This window comes from Sphaerodactylus townsendi, linkage group LG02 (genome assembly GCF_021028975.2).
Source record: "Sphaerodactylus townsendi isolate TG3544 linkage group LG02, MPM_Stown_v2.3, whole genome shotgun sequence".
Lineage (NCBI taxonomy): Eukaryota > Metazoa > Chordata > Lepidosauria > Squamata > Sphaerodactylidae > Sphaerodactylus > Sphaerodactylus townsendi.
Window position 1 is genome coordinate 48,244,955 of NC_059426.1, and position 18,234 is coordinate 48,263,188.

Here is an 18,234-nt window from a genome sequence, read left to right on the forward strand (position 1 = left end):
TTCTTTATAGTGTTAAAGTCATGGCAAGGTGGCCTTCTATTTACAAATGTAATTTAACCTCGTGAGACAGTAATCTTGTTAAAATATTGTCAGGTTAATTGAAATTGATTTGTGTTTACTAAACATAGTGGTTGCTAATCAAATATCAGGCTTAGAAGCTTTGAAGGTACATTTGATAGATTCCTGTTAGTTTTACACTGAATGAATCAGTGAGTTAAATCTATGGAGAGATAAATGTGCCATAGCTTCTTCAGGGCTTAGCAGTACTTTTTTTTTTTTAGTTTTTCAAAATGGATACGACTAACGTGTCAAAAGTTTACCATCGGTGAGATGTTATGCTCTAGGATAGATGAGATAGTCATGAACTCTGAATTTCTTCTGCATGCATTATTTGTCAATAGCTCACATTTACTTTTCCAGTCGCTTAATTGCTTCTCAGATCTGCTACTCTTTCTATTGATAACTAGTTTCACATCATGATAAATTAATTCTTGTAGCCTGAGTGCATTTGATATAAGAGAAATAGCAATTACCATCTAGAATGAGTCCAAATAACACATGTTTATCTTGGGTATGAGATCTGCCTTATTGTCTATATAGTTAGCTGAATAATTGTTTTCTCCTTCTATCAACAACATTGTTGTATTCTTATTCTATGTGTATGTATGTGTGTGTGTGTATATATATATATATTCTGCTGGTTCATTACCATAATTGATTGCATGTACATATACTTCTACTACTGTGATGTATGGAATAATTGAGCTGTGATTTTGGATGGGTGCCAATAAATTCAAGCTTCTGAGCTTTCTGTGTGCCCTTAGGCAACTCGGTGTTTTTCAGCATAACTTGTTTTATGCTTTTGTGAGATTATGTAACATCACATTCATTCTCCTTAGAGGAAGAATGGTATACAAATGAAATGAATTAATTCAATGCATTCATTTTTCATTCTTAAATATCAGCATTCTATTTGGAGGAAACCCCTTGTGGAAAAATCTTGTATCAACCTACAAACCAAATATAATAATTGCAGTGGTTTCTACTGTCATTTTTCATTCTCTTCACATGATCCACTCTTTGTCAAATCATTCCCTCTCCTCCCCCTACAACTATTCTTGTTTTGTGGAATAGTCAGCTAGAGCCAGCCTGGAAGATGCCATTACTGATAGCCTTTCATAAACATTTGCAAGATTATTATGTTCTGAGGTACTTTCCCCTGAAGGGTAGGTGTCCTAAGTTAGGAGGTTTTCCAAAAGTCAGATGGGCAACGGTTGGTATTGGATTTTGTTATTTGGAACCCAGTTGGCATTCTCTTTTTGTATTATCCTTTTAGCATGCATTTGCTGGTTTGTAGTCATATTTTGGATTTAACCGGAAAGGCAGGCTATAAATATTTTAGTTAAATAATGAACACATATAATTGGATTCTTTGTTTCATATTTTAAACAACCATTAATATTTTTTATTTCTGAGCTACTGAGAAATTTGTAAGACTATTTTGTTCTGATGTACAATAGCAGAAGGCCAACACAACAGACATACAATAGTGGAACCAGAAAGGCTTGCAAATTGATTGAGCCACAAGCTGATGCTACTGTGCTTGGTGCGCAGGGGTATCGGAGTGTAGATTATAAAGCAAAAAAAGTATGTATTAACCTGTATTAGCTTGATTGTTTTGATTCAAGCAGATTGAATTGGCTGTTCCTCTGAAATCTGGTATGCACATGTCAAGAATGAAAACCAGTACTTTTTTTTTCAGGTGACTAGGTGACTTCTTGTGGACTTTAAGCATGCACAACTGTAAAGATGCATTTTATTTCCTTTCTACAGAAAACTCTTCTTTACAGACTATGGGAATGTGGCTAAAGTTGAGAGATGTGACATGAATGGGATGAACAGAACAAGGATAGTTGTGTCTAAAATTGAGCAACCGGCTGCCCTTGTCCTAGACTTGGCCAGTAAATACGTTTACTGGGTAGATATCTATCTGGACTTGATAGGAGTTGTTGACTATCAAGGACACAACAGACATACAATCGCGGAAGGCCGACAGGTAAGCATTCTGTGTATGTATAACATTTCTTTGAATTTCCGTTTGCATTTGAATATTCATAACCTTAATCATTATTAGTGACAGAGAACCTGCTCAGCGGTGTAGTTGCCTAAAATGGCTCTTGGGGCAAGCACAATAGCTTGCCTAGCCCCTGGGTGCCACTTGGGTAGGTCATGTGGAGTGACATTGTTTTGCAACTGTGCCCCACACACAAATTCCATATGCAGTTTGGGGGCAGGGGCACAATTAAACATTGAACTAATTTATCTGGGCTTTCTGTGCCCTTCCTCAAACTCCACGTGGAGTTCAGGAGTGTGATGGGCCTGCTAAAAGCCAGGTTCATTTTAGCCAGGTCCAGCTTTAAACTTCAGACTTTGAGGCCGCAGTTTAAAGCTCAACCCAGCCATGCTGTGCCCAGCATCAAACTGAGTAGTTGGCCTGACCAGCCCCAGCTTTATACTGTTAGCTCTGCTCCCCAAGCTCTGAGTTTGGGTAGGGGGAGTCCATGCTGGGCAGTTTAGCATTCAACTGCACCCCTGCCTTAGAGTTTGGTGGTGCAGTGCAGTTGCAAGGGAGGCCCAGCAACATGTTCCCTGTGACCTGCCAAGTGTCACTCCAGCCCCCTCATGTCCCTCCCTCATTACACCACTGAATCTGCTTACTACATGATGTAGCAGGAAATCTATCCTATAAAATGCAGTAAACAAAAGAACTGTATTGCAGCATAAGTGAAAGATCATAAAATCCAGCCCAGATGTGTGAGCAAATAGTTGGCTTTTTTCTCTTGAACCCCTTGTGGTTTTGCTGTTCAGTTAATCTCAAGTAATCTAATGGTGTAAACTAATTACCCAAGTGAGCATAGACTGAAGCTTATGAGTAGCGCTCTCTTGCAAATTTATAATTCTTACAGGTCCTTTAATGCTAGCATACAAACAAACACTGGGAAAGTGTTTGTTTTTATACTAAGGGGAATTCCTGTCTGTTTGATCACATCTGAAACTGGTAGGAACCAGGAATGTTCAGTCAGCTTGCTTTGATTTCTGATGGTAGCAACATACAATGAGATTGGGGTGTGAATTACTGAACTAAGTATGTTTTTGAGTTTATATGATGGCATTCAAAGTCAATTCGCAATGAAGTCAATGTTAGTTAACCAAAGATCAGAACTGGCATAAACTTAAATAAAACTGGAAGATATAGTTGGAAATTTTAGTTTCCTGTTCATGATATAAGTCCAGAAACAGTCAAAGCACATAGTTAATATTTATATATTTAGAGAAATAAACAGAAATAAGGATTTTTTTAAGTTGGCATATTATCTCAGTTTAAATTCCACAGTGAATCAGCAGTAAGTAGTAGCTATCAATCAAATAATTCCTTTTGGGTGAATGCCAAGAGTGTATACCCACTCACCAGTGTTTTACCTTTTTTTTTTTTTGAGCAACCATTCTGGTTCTTGTGTCAGAGGCCACTCCTCAAGTTCTGCACAGGAAATGGGTTGCTTCTTTTGGGAGGCTCAGATTGAAGTAAGGAATCATAATTTCCCCTACATATAGAAACCTGCAGTGTAACCCTCCAGATAAATTACAGAGAGACTTTCTCCTCCTAGCCTTACATAAATTAGGAGAGCAAATAAACTGTTATTCTGTACCTTTTTTCATACCATCAGAGTTAATATTTGGGTACAGAAAAAACAGTTTCTTCTGAAACAAAAACAGTATCACAATACTTTGTATACTTAAAATGTCGAAATTACCATTAAAGCTGACCAACTTATACACATCCTTGTTTTCAAGATAGTGGTCTTAAAATATGTATTTTTTAAGGATGTGAGATCTTTTGGGATAGGCCAGTGGAGAAGTACAAGAAATATATTTATGCTTTGGTCCCTGCTTGTTATACATGAAGAAAGAAACCCATCTCACTGTGACATGTCTCTGATGATGCCAGCCACAGATGCAGGTGAAACTTTAGGAGCAAAAAATACCAGATCATGGTCACGCATCGTGGAAAACCTACAACAGCCAGTTGATTCCTGGGAAAGCCTTCAACTGTAATTAAATCACACAGTAAAGTCCTTGTGTGATTATGCTGTTACAGTTATACACACTTGATTAATTTTAATATTTTTTGAAGTGATCACTCATTTGAAATGTCCTTTTATCTAGAAAACTGGCAGATTAATGACAGATCTGTCTTCTGATCTTTTCTCTTGATGTGCTAGATTTCCACATGTGGGACATTTTAGGCTGTTCAGTCATGTAGCCCTAATAGCAGAATTAAATGTTTACAAACAGCCAGATTACCATAGAAACCAGCTTAATGTGTGATTGAGTACAGACTTTGGTACCTCTGGATTTTGCAGGTCTCACTGCAGGCTTCAGGTGAAAGTGACCCAATTCTTGTTAGGACATAGTATCAGAAACCTGAATCACTATTTTGCATTTCCTTCTTCTAATGAACATCTAGTATAAGTCCGGTAGTTTTCCTCCAACTATTTAATATTGGTCACTGTTGGAGAGCTTACTCTACTTGAGCTAAACAATGCTGTGTTTCATTGGTTTTGCTTCTCCAAAGCTGTCTCTTATTCTGCTAAGTTAATTTAAAACAAAATTACATTATAAAGTAGAATCCATTTGTGGATTGACTCTTAATGCTTTCTTTCACTAACAACTATTGACTTTCGAAATATGGCTCCCGTAACTCATTTATGTGTGTAGTCTTGCATTACAGTTTGATTATTACAAATTGTGGTTAAAATCAGATAATTATATATTTTCTCCTTCTCAGGTTAGACATCTGTATGGGTTAACTGTATTTGAAAACTATTTGTATGCCACCAATTTAGATAACTTCAGCATCATACAAATAAACAGATTCAATCACACAGATATACAATTGTTAACTAGGCTTCAAAACGCCAGAGAGATCCATGTATACCACAAGAGAATCCAACCAACAGGTAGGTTCACAATTTCATTTATTCAGTATCTAAGGATGCCATAGTAACCCTTGCCACCTGCCACCTGCTTTTTAAATGGTAGTTGTCATCTTGAAACATTTTGGCTCTCCTAGGCATTTAGTGAAAACTAACATTTTTATTGACTTTGAAAGAATCTGTCCTCTTTTCATCTCTTCTGTATCGTTCTTCTGTGTATTGTTCCCATCCATTCTTTATTTCAGGTGGATTTCTGTGCTGCTCTTTCAGAATGCAAGCAAACTGCAAACTGTGCTTGAAAATTCCCTTTGATTTCTTAGATCTTGTGGAACAGATCTTTTTTTCCTTCCTTTTTTGTTGTTTTGTTCCTGTACACTGGTTATTATAACAATTCTATTTGTTTCTACATGCCAGTCACTGGAAGCTGCATTTAAATTTCTGATTCTAATTCTTTAACTTATTACTTTTGTTTTTCATCCATCTTTAGTATTTTTTTAGAGTTTTAACAATCATTTATTTTGGCTACTGGACTAATCTTTCTTCCTCAATAATATCTAGTTTCACCCCATAATTCTTCCAATTCACGATCACTTGAACTTAGTGATGCACAGCTCTTCAAGAATGTTGCTTAGATTGTATTTAGCACTATGAATTTTTGATATTTTATTTAGTTTATTGTAATTTTTGTTGTTAATGATTCACAGTCTTTGCAATAATCAGCTCCTGGTTTTGTTCTAGCAGAAAGAATACAAGTTGTCCATCTTCTGCTTTGGATTATGTAATCCATTTGATTTCTGTATTGGCCCTCCAGTAGCAACCACATATACAAGTGTCTGTTCAGTTACTTGAAATGTGTTTGCAATGAACAAATTAAAATCGTCACAAAATTTTCTGAGTTGCTCTTCTGGTTCACATGTGTGATTTGTCAAGTACATTTTACAAAACAGAAATCAAATATTCACAGTGTTTTCAGCACTGCTAGTGCTGCTGCCGAATGACCTCCAAACCAGTTTTTGTCTAATTATAATTTCTATCTAACCATACAACACAGAATCTGCCTATACCATTAAATAACTTATTTGCTGACCTGCCACCTAATGATGGTTAAACCTTAGTTTTCAGTCCACTGGGATAGGTGACAAACCCATTACCATGAATGTCCACAAGGACATTTTATTGTATTATGGGTAGTTTAAGTTTAGAATGGAAAGCCATGTTGTTCCACAAGGGAAGGATGGAGTATAATGTCTTAATAACTCTCTCAAATTGCTTTTTGGTAGAAATAGTTGCACAAACGAGGTCTTGTGTCATCATTTTTTTTTCCTTTTTAATAAATGATATGCAAAACCAGTGAACCTAGGAATGAGCTTTATCTTCTGTAACATGCACACTGGGGAAAGTTGTTTTTGCAGTACCTTATAGCTGTGCATGAAAATCAATGTGCTATCTCTAAAAACTTATGGCTTTTTAAAATGTGCATTCCTCCCCACTCTCTCTGTAACATCTCCTAGAAATTCTGTTCAGTTCTGACTTTTTGAGTTTCATTATTTCTTCTCCTTTTTTGCCTTTTAGTAGCCAGTGATTTGATATGGGGGCAGGGAAGTTCAGAGCACTATAATGTTATGACTCACATTCTGCTGGCTGCATCTTTCTTCTTTCTTTGGCAGCCATGCATTTGCTCTCTTGTCTAGTTTGTCCCTTAGAAGAGTCTTCTGCTATTTGAAAAAGCAGAATCTCAAGAACTATTGTGAATTATCTGACATGGGAAATAGCACATCAGTATTAAGAACAGTGTGGATTTATGGCTACATCATTTGTATGGAAGGACTATTTTTATACAAGGCGTTCTGAAGCACTGGCTTACCTCAACGTGATGTATATTGAATGAGAGAATATCAACACACCCGATAGTTCAGATCTTTGATCACAGAAGTGTCAGCATATAATGAATACTGTAAAGAAGTGTATTGCTACAAGCTGACCTCTCACCCCTCTCACTGGAAGCTTGGAGGTTTGAGTGCACATGCTATATTATTATGTTGTGTCTTTTGTTGTATTTTTTCCCAGTTATGCACTATACTACCATACCCTTTACTACACTCAGCCCAATTATTGAATTGATGCTTGTCGCACGTTAAGATTGTTGGATACTATTGTTAGCGACATCTTATTTCTTATATATCGTCACACAACAAAACTATATAGATGCACTTTAGAGCCAAACGGTTTAATTAACAATAGAAATATTATATGTTTAGTATTATTTGGCTTTAGAATCCTAATTTATTTTATTTTCTAAAATGATCAAGGCATTTTATGATGTCACGGATACAGTGACTGAGCAATAGCTTGAATCTAGAGTCTCTTAGGCTTAGATCCTACATATTATGCTCTGAAAGGACCACTCTGGCTCTCAGTAATTCAAAATGGTATATACTAGTATATTTAGAGTACAGGAGATCTTGTCTGCTCCCTTTTTGAAAGTTAAAAAAAATCATGAAACTGTAGTTGAGAAGGATGACATTTTGATCACAGGTACTGAAGTGGAAACTAGGCTATCACTCATCATTGTTGGAAAAGATACCCTATCAATAGCTCTAGCTTTGTTAACTAACAGCAACACCATTTTAATGAGCGATATACACTTCTAAACACATTGCATTCAATAGGACTAGCAGGATAGAACTCTGTTTAGGACTGCAGTGTTGGTGGCTGTTGATGTAGATATTCACTTCATTCAGCAAGAGATATAGATGTATGGAAACAGACTTTACACAGCTAATTTATATTCATGTCTGCAAGTATATCCTTATATCTGAATTGCATTACACATCCAGTATTGAACTGACTGTTCTGTTTTCATTTTACTTGAAAGGTAATACATATCTCTGACAGGGGTTACTTATTTTTGCATGGCACTAGAGTTGGATTAGTGTCATTACCTTTTGAATCTTCTAGCTACTACACTAATATTCTGTGCCGGATTCTGTTAAAGAGGACAGGATTTGAGTAAAATATCCATATTCGTCTCTGGTCTGTATTTTGTAATGTGGACCATATCTTTGGTGCAAACACATTTTAACTGAAGAAACATTGAACTGTGAGAGACCTCAAGGGTCTTCTACTCCAGCGCCCTGCACAATGGAGGAAATTCACAGCTATCCACCCTCCTCCAGTGACTCCTGCTGTATGCCCAGAGGAAGCAAACCCCCCCCCCCCACCAACCAGGATTCCTGGACTGATTTGACCTGGAGGAAAATTTATTTCTTACCCCAGCATGGTGATCAGCATTACTCTGGGCATATACGAAAGGACCACAAGAGCCCAACACTGGCTTGTTTCTTCCTGCCTTCCTTCTCACAATCTGCCCCTTAGGCCCCTTCCGCACATGCAAAATAATGTGTTTTCAAACCACTTTCACAACTGTTTGCAAGTGGATTTTGCTATTCCGCACAGCTTTAAAGAGCACTGAAAGCAGTTTGAAAGTGCATTATTCTGCATGTGCGGAATGAGCCATAGTGAGTCATACAATCAGCACTGCTGTCAGATGGCAATGTAGCCTCTGCTTTAAAACGTCCAAAGAAGGAATCATGTTGTTTGTGTGTTTTTCAAACAGTTTTCCCATTTCAAAACCTACCTGCAATGTCACACCGATCAACCGTAGAAAGCCAGTTAAAACCCTTATATCTGCAACTGGCTATTTTGACCGTGTTACTCAATCACTCATATAAACCCTGATAGTTCAGAATGCATCAAAGTTGATTCTACTGTAGCCAAGAAAGAATTATAAAAAAACCATCTGTAACTTAAACAAAACACCTAAAGCAAGAACTGTTATTATTTTTTTTGTTAAGCTTTCTATTGATTAATAATGCTTTCAGGCCTCTGTTGGACTAGGTGGTGACATTTTCTGGAGATTTTAGAAGTGGAGGCTGTGGAAAGTGGGTTCTGGAAAGGGAGGGACCTCAGCAGGTACAATGTTATAGAGTCAACTCTCTAAAGTAGCCATTTTCTCCCACAGAACTGATCTCTGCAGGTTAGCTATAATTCTGGGAGATCTCCAGGAAGCTGGGAACTCTTAGGAACAACAAAGCTGCTCCAGTTTCTAATACAAGAAAGAGGATATCTCTCTTAATGATTGCCACTATTGTCTCCCTCTGCTTTCTGAGCAGACTTGAGGGCCTCCATTGATAGAAAGTGCTTTTGAAAACTACATGTTGATTTCTTGAATGTTCCTGTAGTGTATTTGAACAAATAGTACTTCATTTGTATTATACCTGTGTTATAGAGTATAAGCCTTTAACCTGCAAGCCTGGCTGGAACTCTTGAAGCTTTCACCTGTTCCCAAACTGAAACAATTAAGCATTTTAGAGGAATCCTGAGATATGTTTGACATAGAATTCTAGCTGGGTTTCATCTAATTCAGTGTCCATTGTCAGTGATTTGATCTTGCTGGTGATCTGGAGAGACTGATTTTCAATAATTCTAATGTTTTTTAGCTCCTGCTCAGTAACCAGAAGAAAAATATTGAAGGATACAGTATTTGTATCCATAGGCATGATAAAGAGATCATGGTCCTGTTAATTCCATTCCTTTCTTTTGATCTTAGGTCTTTAATAGGGCAATAGGAACCACTTTTCCAAAGAGTCATTTGATAGTACTGATGTTGATTGGGGCCAAACACAATGATCCTTACTACAGAATCATCTTTCAGTCAGGAATGGGAATAGTGGGAGGTGACAAGGTCTGGTATTGTTGTCCTTACCATGTGATGACAAGCCTTTAATGTGATAGCAATATGGTGGCCTGAATCCAAGCAAAAAACCAGCAACATTTAAAGGGAATCTTAGTTACCAGACTTTTTCCACATTGATTCTATGTGATGATTGACTTTCAATTCATTTCCTACTGCAGAACTGTACAAAATCCGGGCAACATCCCTCCCTGGCACCTGGAAATTCAGTATGCCATCTAAGATTTTCAGCAGTGATTTTATTGTATCTTTTAATGACTGTCAGTAGAAGTACAAAGGACTGGCTACAACCATTGCTCTGCTTGTTCTGCATGGACCAAAACCACATGGAATGGAAGCTATAATAAGTCATTTGCTGTAGATGGTGAGACTCCCTCGCTCAATAAGTACAATTGGCCAACGACAAATCCACAGGTTGGAAAGGAAATGGGCCGCGAGTCTGCTGCCGCTTATTAAACAACAACAAACATATAAACAAGAACTATTTCTACATCAGAGCTGGGCGGCGGCAACGGAAGTCATACATCACATCCCAATGAATCGAAACTGGCGGAAGGGAAGCCCAGAGATCATACTTCCTGAATGCTTCCCCACATCTTCCCGCCCTCTCTGCTGGAGGAGATCGGGCACCGGCTGAGCCCCAAGGTCACCCTTCAGTCTGCCCGTTTTCCTCCCTTAGAGCGGCTTGCTGGGTGTCAAGCACCGGCTAAGCCTACGGGTCAGGCTTCGGACGGCCCAACCCAACCCCACCTCTGGGTAAATCGGCAGCGCCTCGCCTGCCGCCTGCCAGGCCTGCCCCGCCCCACTCGCCCTCATATAGGGCGAAGCCTGGGAGCCCCAGCCGGAAGGCTCGCTTCTCTCCCCAGATGTGCTAATAATCAAGCTGTAAACTCCGCGCCACGAAGCTGCTCCACCCTTGCAGCTCACCGCCTAAAGTCTCCTCAAGCCTGAGCCTGTCTCTATCTTTAACCACCGGACAAGGGTAAACTGGAACTGACTGAAGCTACAAGTCCATGCCCCATTGGGACAGGTGGACGCTTTATCCGGCTGGAAAAGGTCCATGACGCCCCGGTGATTTCCCTGAGTGTGCCTCGCCACCGCCTTCCCCCCGGTGGGAGAAAGCACCACACCTGGCGTCGTCTTCTTTATTGACTTTTTCTGCAGGCCCTGGGTCCACTGCAGAGGGATCCAACGGGCCCGCCTTCCAATGGGCCCGCTGCACCATCTCTCGACCAAACCAAGGTCATATTAGGCCGGGTGCTCTGGCAAAGCTTGAGCTGAGCGTATGCTACACCGCGAAAACGCAGGTCAAGGCCCCACCTGGCGGGAGATCTTCCTCCCAAGGTGGGATGACCAGTGAGGTCCGGGTGTTGTAGCCAGCTGAAAATGTATTCAATGACCTTTGCCTCTAGCTCATGCCAAAGCATGTGCCCCTGCCCCATCCAGGAAATTCTCCTTACGCGCTCTGAGTCCGGTGATGCCGCCCCATTCGAATTGACGGCAGGCGTGGTCCCCTCGACTCTGTTGATTTGCAGGCTGTGCCCCACGCCACTCCACACCCGCCGAGCAGACAGCTCCGCGGCGCCCCTGGAGGCACTTGGAGGAGGGAAATCAACAAGTCAGGGTGTGGGCTATCGTATCACCAAAGGCCCCCCTCGGACCGCCATCTGCTCCAAACTGGCGGATGCCACTCCTCCGCCCCTGCTCTCTGCTGACAATGCAATGTATGCGTCTCCCTATTCTGGAACGAAAGTGCAGGCCGTAACTCCGCTGCCGGGTAGCCCAGCTTGAGCTGGGCAAGCATGCCCTGAACACCGCCAGCTATTTGGAACCTGGTGAGGGGGGGGGACTCCATCCCCGTACCAAAAGCATGCCGCCCACCGAGTGCCTGCCAAAGCCAGAGCTTTCACTCAATAAGTGGGAGGGAGGGGCAGGTGGCTGCCGCCTCGGTAGGGGCTGGCATGGTGACTCCAGGCCCTCAGCCGCCCTCTTGGTCGGTTTTTTTTTGAATGGGCCAGCCAAGCGTAGACCATGTCCCCCTCGGCTGTGACGAGGTGTTCTCTTTGCAGCGCGAGTGCTGGAAGGTCGCATCCCTGGTAGGGCTTACCAGTTCCCAGGCCTGAAAGCCCTCGTGGTGTGCCAGATGGAAGGCGGCGGGCGGTGCTAAAAGTAAGCGCCATAGCTTAAGCGACACCTGCCTTTAGCACCCCAGTGACCGCCTTCAACACTTCCTTTTGGTGACTGGGCTTCTGAGGTCCCTCTCTGCCTGGTGCTCCACCACGCCACCCAGCCACTCTCAGGGCGGGCGGACTACAAACGCTTTGGTGACGCCAGGAAAACCGAAACCTTGCAGTAGAAAAGCGATGCTCGCCAGGTGCAATTCCCCCCATGGTGCGCTGGGTGCATCCCCTGCCCATGGAGCCGGACTTCAAATACTTCGAGGAGGAGGGCCAGTGTCCACCCTTAACAGACTCAGACCGGGCTCGGAGGACGCGCAGCGAATGGCTTCAGTGGGAACGCGCATCGTCTGGCCAGAGATGTTCCTGCATGCACGCGGCCGGGTGCCAACGAAGTTCAAAACACCTGTGATGACCGCCTCGCTGCCAAGGCTCCAGAGGGACGCTTCGGCATCTGTCGCTGGAACGGCTCCGGCTCAGTTCGGGGCCAGGCCGGAAAACGATCCACCTGCTGGCGAGATAAGGCATCAGCAATCTCATTCTGCTAACCTGGAACAAAAAGCAGCTTTTGAAAGAGATGTTATGAGTGGTAGCAGGTGAGAACCAAATTGTGAATCCAGGCAATTACGACCTCGCGGCCGCATTTAGCTCGACTGTCTGTTTACTACACGAAAAGCACTCACTGCCTGGGTTGTCGCATCCAGAAAAAGCACCTCGCTTGTTAAGCTGGTGCCAGAGGTCAGTAAGCAAATGTGCACCGCCACCTTCAGGATGGGGAAACAGCTCCAGAAAGTGAGAGAGATCCCTGGTGATACCTCTGTTGCCACTCTGGGGCCAAAGGCCTCTGCGCTACCACTGACCCTCGGAAGAACACATTAATCGAAAACCAAAAGCCCCAGAGGCATCAGAGTGCACCTGCAACTTCCAGGCCAGGTTCCAAGGCTGACTACTACAGAGAGATGCCGCTTGAAGTTTCTCGATGAAGCGACAAATCCAGACCTGTAGGTCTTCTTTCATGCCCCGGAGCACCCTGATGTGATGGTCAGGGACTTGCAGCCCGACAAGGACCTCCCCGCCAGCCGGAAGCAGAAAGCCCCTGCCCGGGCCACCACTCCTGCAAGCTAAATTGAGGTGGCCGAAGTAAGTGACTGGACCAGGCGATCTCCTGCACTTTCTCGGGAGGAGTGAGAACGGACTGGAGCAGGGCTGAAAGGGGCTGGAAAGCTTATCAGCCTGGAGAGACGACGCGCCTAGGACCGCGGTCCAGGTGAATGCCCAGGTAGCTGAGGGCAGTGGCGGGCCCCTCCGCCTTGTTGGGAGCCAAGGGGACCCCCCAGCCTCGGGCTGCCAGGACCTGAAAGCCTGGAAGGGCCAGCTCACACTCCCCGGGTGCTGGCCTCGCCTGCCTATAAAACAAGAAATCATCAAGGTAATGGGTCACCAAAACCGAGGGCACCTCGCTGCCTGGAAAGCCCATTCAAGGAAAGTGCTGAAAGTCTCAAAGGCGCGCAAGAGGCAAAGGAGTGCAGCCTACATGGCATGGCCTTGTCCATGCATACCAATTTCCTTGGAAGTGGATGCCCAGCAGCCTCAAGTCCACAGGGGAAATGGGCAGGAGCCGGAAGAGCGGACTGAATGTCACACTTTTGCGTTAGGGATGCCCTCGACCTCGCTTCGCCTGATGCAGAGGGATGGCTTTCGCTCCAGGGTGGCGTGAACGGACCTAACAAACCTTCTGGGTCAATGAAATGATTCAAATGGAATCGCCTCGGGGGTGGGAGAGGTGTTGAATTAAGCCAAACTCCCCGGGCTTTCTTGTGGGCACGACGCCAATTGGGGAGACCCTGAGGTTGGGGAGAGAGGGAGGGTGACTGAAAGGGCCAGCAATGCGTATCGCCTGGATTTCCTTGTTGAGCTTATCAGCCACCACCCCAGGGTGATCGCGACAGATTTTAGATTGTTGGCTTGGTAAGCCCTCCTTTGGGCCTTGGTATGGGATGCGGAAAGCCAGAAGAGAAACCATCCATCCCAGCAGGTGGCGCCAAGCGAATTCCCCTGTCTCGATTAACGCTGCAGCCACACCAGCAGCACCCCCCACTTTGAACGTGGGTGTAGGAGCCAGGAGAGACCGCAGCTGAGCCGGGCATCTCAGTGGCATTCTTTGCGCGGGCGGAGCACCGCCTGGCACACCGGGTATCTTTTGGGAGTGGCTCCGAGCGCTTGGGCCACCGGGCCTGCCGAAGGGGAGGGCGTCCCGCCCGCTTGGGACAGCTGATCCTGCTGTGGCTGGGCCGGAACAAAAAAAAGAGCAAGAGTGCTCAAATCTACATTTTGGACCGGGCTGGCAAGCACCTTTGTTGAATTTCCAACACAACCCTCTCTTAGGCCCCCACCCGCCCGGTAGGCTCTGCCGGGTTTTGAAAGAACAGGAGGATCCGCCGCCTCTCCATACGGCGCAGCTGGACCAATTCCACTCATCCAGGTTTGGTCGCGGGATGAGGTCCCAAATGGAAAAGGCACTTGTAAAGCGCAGGCGTTCTTGGGCGGATGTGGCCTCGCCGTAAGCGATGGTCGCAGTTTCCCCAGCCAGCGCCTCGAGTTCCCGCGAAAGGCAAGCAATATGAGCCATGTGAGCTGCCAGGTGCCAGGCCTCAAGCAGGGGGATACGCAGCCCCGGCGAGGGGCTGCCGCCAGGAATTCGTGAAAGCCCTGCAGCCAGTTGTTAAAAAAAAAAAAAATTTCGCCGGCTGCTGCCGGGTCCTTCCGCTTTTTGTCGCCTTCCCTCACCGACACAAACCCGCTAACTCCCGCCGCGGGAACTTAAAGATGTCCACGTAATACCCATCCAGCCTCGGGCCTCCCCGGAGCTTCCTGGGGAGGTGGGACCTCGGTGGTTGCCGCTGGGTCGTCTTGAGTCGTGGGCCGGGATGGCACTGCCACCCCCCCGAAACGCCTCGCGCGTTTGTAAAGCCAATACCGGTGGAGAGCAGGGACTCTCTCCCCGCGACCCAAAATTCGTACCCCCTGTAGCTCAGCGCCATCATTCCTCAGTAGACTCCACCCTCGGACGCATCGAAGAGCTGGGGATCGCCTGGAGGAACGTGGAACGCCCTTGACGCATCGCTTCTCCTTCCTGCTCCTCTTCAGCTCGAGGGGCCGACGGACGCATCTCACCGGGATGTGGACGCTGCTTAACCGGTGGCTTAAAGGTGCAGCTCCTCCGCTTTCTCCTCCGCCATGAGGCCTCCGGCACGGCCGGGCGCTGGGTGGGCTTCAGGGCCCCACTTCGGTGGTGGGGCCCGACTCGCCAGCCGCCCGGCCAGGACTTGTGAAAGATGCAACAGGGTGTCCGGCCAGTGGTTATGACCAAAGCAGGATCGGTGCTCTATATGGTCATCGACATGTTCGGGTTGAAGATGCCGGGCCGGCACCCCGACTCCATCGGGAGGGCTCCCCCTCCTGGGGAGACTGCCCCGCCACGCCGCATCGGCCGCCCCCTGCCGATGGGAGAGACAAGCCTCGGAAAGCCCGCTGGCCGCTTCCTCGCCGCTGCCAGTTCGATTCGGCCCAACAACCGGGCCGTCGTCCGACGCCCCTCGGGCCAAAGTCTGGGCCCGGACCTCTGTTCAGCAGAGCACGCCAGCTTCTGCCCGGGATGGCACCGGCCGGCCAAGCAGCAGCAGGCTCCCCTGCTCTTGGCCCTTTCGCCCCATGGCGGCTGCCGCCAGCGGTAGACCGCTTCCAGAAGAGGTGAAAAGAAAAGAAAAGGTTGAAACGAGTAGAAGCCGCAGGGAGGGCAGAGGAAGCAATGGGAAAAATCAGCTAAGAAAGGAAAGGGAAAGAAAAGGCCAGTCTCCTTCCAGGCCTTTACGCGAGATCGCCAAACACACTACACTCACGCGCTTTGTTGGTTCTCGCCGCCGGAAGGGCGCTGAACCGGGAAGGCGCTTCAGATATACCCAGGCTCCTCCCGCCTTTTTCGGTGGGAGCCAATCATTGCACCCGTTTCTGCAGCTTGCCGCCAGGCCATGCATGCCCCTTATCTTGCTGCGTTGCTCACCATGGCAGCAATGGCTGCCCCTGGTTATTCAGGTGCATCTTATTTCTGCACCCTTCAAATATCCAGGGTTGAGCAAGGGAAATATTCGGTTTGACAAATAAGTTCACACACTTCCCGGTCCTAAAGCGGGTTGGTCCTGTGATGTTTCCCTCATCCCAGGATTTTCAAAAATCCTACAGTGAACCCGCTACAGTGCAAACACCACGGGAGCAAACCCAGTTTATTTTTCCCACCCAGCAGCCTGAGCTCCCTGCCTTGCCACCAGCCCCCCTGATCTCCCCACCTGATGTCATGTCAGTTTTCAACTCTGCTGAGCTGCTGGCTATTGCAGCCCACCCTTCCTGAAATGTTTCCCTAAGCACATTTCTGCTCAAGGTACCAACCGGGTGCCATTTCGCCTGGCTTAATCAGGAGTGGAGTCCCAAAATATCTGTGTTTTCTTTTCTGTACATGTACTGGTTGTTTGGAGTGCTAGGAAGATGTGCACTTGTTAAGAATGTTAGTGGGCATATCATGGGGGGGGGGGGAAGTATCTTGTTTTCCACAAAAATATGAGAACGTGAGTGGGAATGTGATGTGATGCTGTGCCCCATTGTTTTTTGCTGCTGTTTGCCATGTTGAGATCTGCACTGGCCTTATCACTCCACTGGCCTGCTGCTGCTGAAAAACAACAACTAATCAGAATGCAGGACACTGGGGATGTTTGCGCATGCATGGATACACTTGTGGTGTAAATACAAAATCAGCCAATCAGAATGCAGCACACCAGCGATGTTCGAGCATGTGTGCTGCATCTATGCTGTTAAAAAAAAAGGCGGGATCATGCAAAGGAAATTGGAGTATTTCCTCCCAGTCTTCACTCGATTCCTTCACAGAAACAGGAAGCCATGCGAAGGGAGAAACTGGGATAAAATAGACCCGGACTGTGAGATACCGATTGTAACCCAGTATAATTGTGCTGAGCAGAAATGACCATAGTATATTTTTATGACATGAAAAATAAGTGTGTATTTAAAAAAAATCATAGAGAAGGCAGAAGTACAAATATATCCACCTTAATCTGTAGTTTTGAAGCAGTGATTCCGCTATGATGCTGATAGGTTCCATTGCACCTGGCAGTGGATTTCCAGGTGACCATTTGGTTCTTTGACAAAATATCTCTTCCTGCATACAAGGGTCCAGTGCCAACTTTCATTCACTTCACAGGAGGAGGAGGTACTTCGTTAAAACCTGAACAGCCAACCCCTGTAGCAACTTCTAGTTGCCTGCTGATGACATCATCAGCCAGCAACAAAGAGACAACAGCTTCCCCATGCCACACTAGAGAATCTCTGGCAGACAGCTGGAGCTGGATGGAGCCATTTAACTGGATGCACCTGGCAAGGCCAAGAGTGAAGAGACAGGACCCAGCCAGGTCAAATCAAGACTTGGGGAAGGATGAGGAGAGATTGGCCCAGGTGACCTGGGGACAAGGCTAAGGCCAGAGGGAATGGGATAAAAGGAGGGATCCCTAATCAGGCAGGGAAAAGGTAAGGAGTCTCTGAGACTGTTGTTAAGGCTGACTGCTCCCATGAAAGAGGGCCTGAGTGTAGCAACTCTTGCCCATGCCATGGTTCTTAGACTGGTGGAGACATAATAGGTAGCACATTATAGCTGAGGGAGACAGAGGCGAGCAGGCAGCAGGGGCACTTTCACAATCATTTTGTGCTTGATTTCTATTGCTAGCTTTTTGTCCCTGAAATTCCAAAAAAAGTGTCAACAGGCTTAACAAGGATCCTTGTTTTAGAGTATACATATGCATTTCCGTATGGTAAACCTGGTGGGAAATGATCTACTTGGAAAGAACTAATAAAACAAGTCTTAAAAGTATGTCCATATGAACATGGGGGTTGTGTTTTTTAATCTCAGTGGCATAATTGGCACTGCAAAATTGGTGCCTGTTAAAGTCACACAGCCATCATGTACGATATCTCTACAGCAGCATTAGATGGCAGAGGAAATCTCATTTAACTAGCAGCACTGAATAGACATGAATGAATGAAGAATTATAATTAATTATAGGAACTGAAAGCAAGCTCTGCATACCATTATAATATGGTCTAGGTACCCCTATGAGATGTGTTTATTTTCCTGCTCATGATTATTTGTTGAGACAGTTTTAACCATAATGACTGCAACGGTTCCCTGTTAGAATCTGAGGTATGTAATGTGCGCGAATCACATACTGTTTGTTGTTCTATTAAGCACCAT

General features: G+C 45.3%; 1 protein-coding gene across 1 annotated transcript in view; it reads left to right on the forward strand.

Moving 5' to 3' along the window:
- The first annotated feature begins 290 nt into the window (after positions 1 to 290).
- Positions 291 to 18,234, forward strand: part of LRP1B (LDL receptor related protein 1B) — a 353,740-nt gene continuing 335,796 nt past the window's right edge. The window contains exons 1-3 of the mRNA XM_048484494.1: positions 291 to 325; positions 1,834 to 2,056; positions 4,847 to 5,018. Of these exons, the coding sequence (XP_048340451.1) occupies positions 291 to 325; positions 1,834 to 2,056; positions 4,847 to 5,018 (430 nt within the window). The remainder of the gene's footprint in view (positions 326 to 1,833; positions 2,057 to 4,846; positions 5,019 to 18,234) is intronic.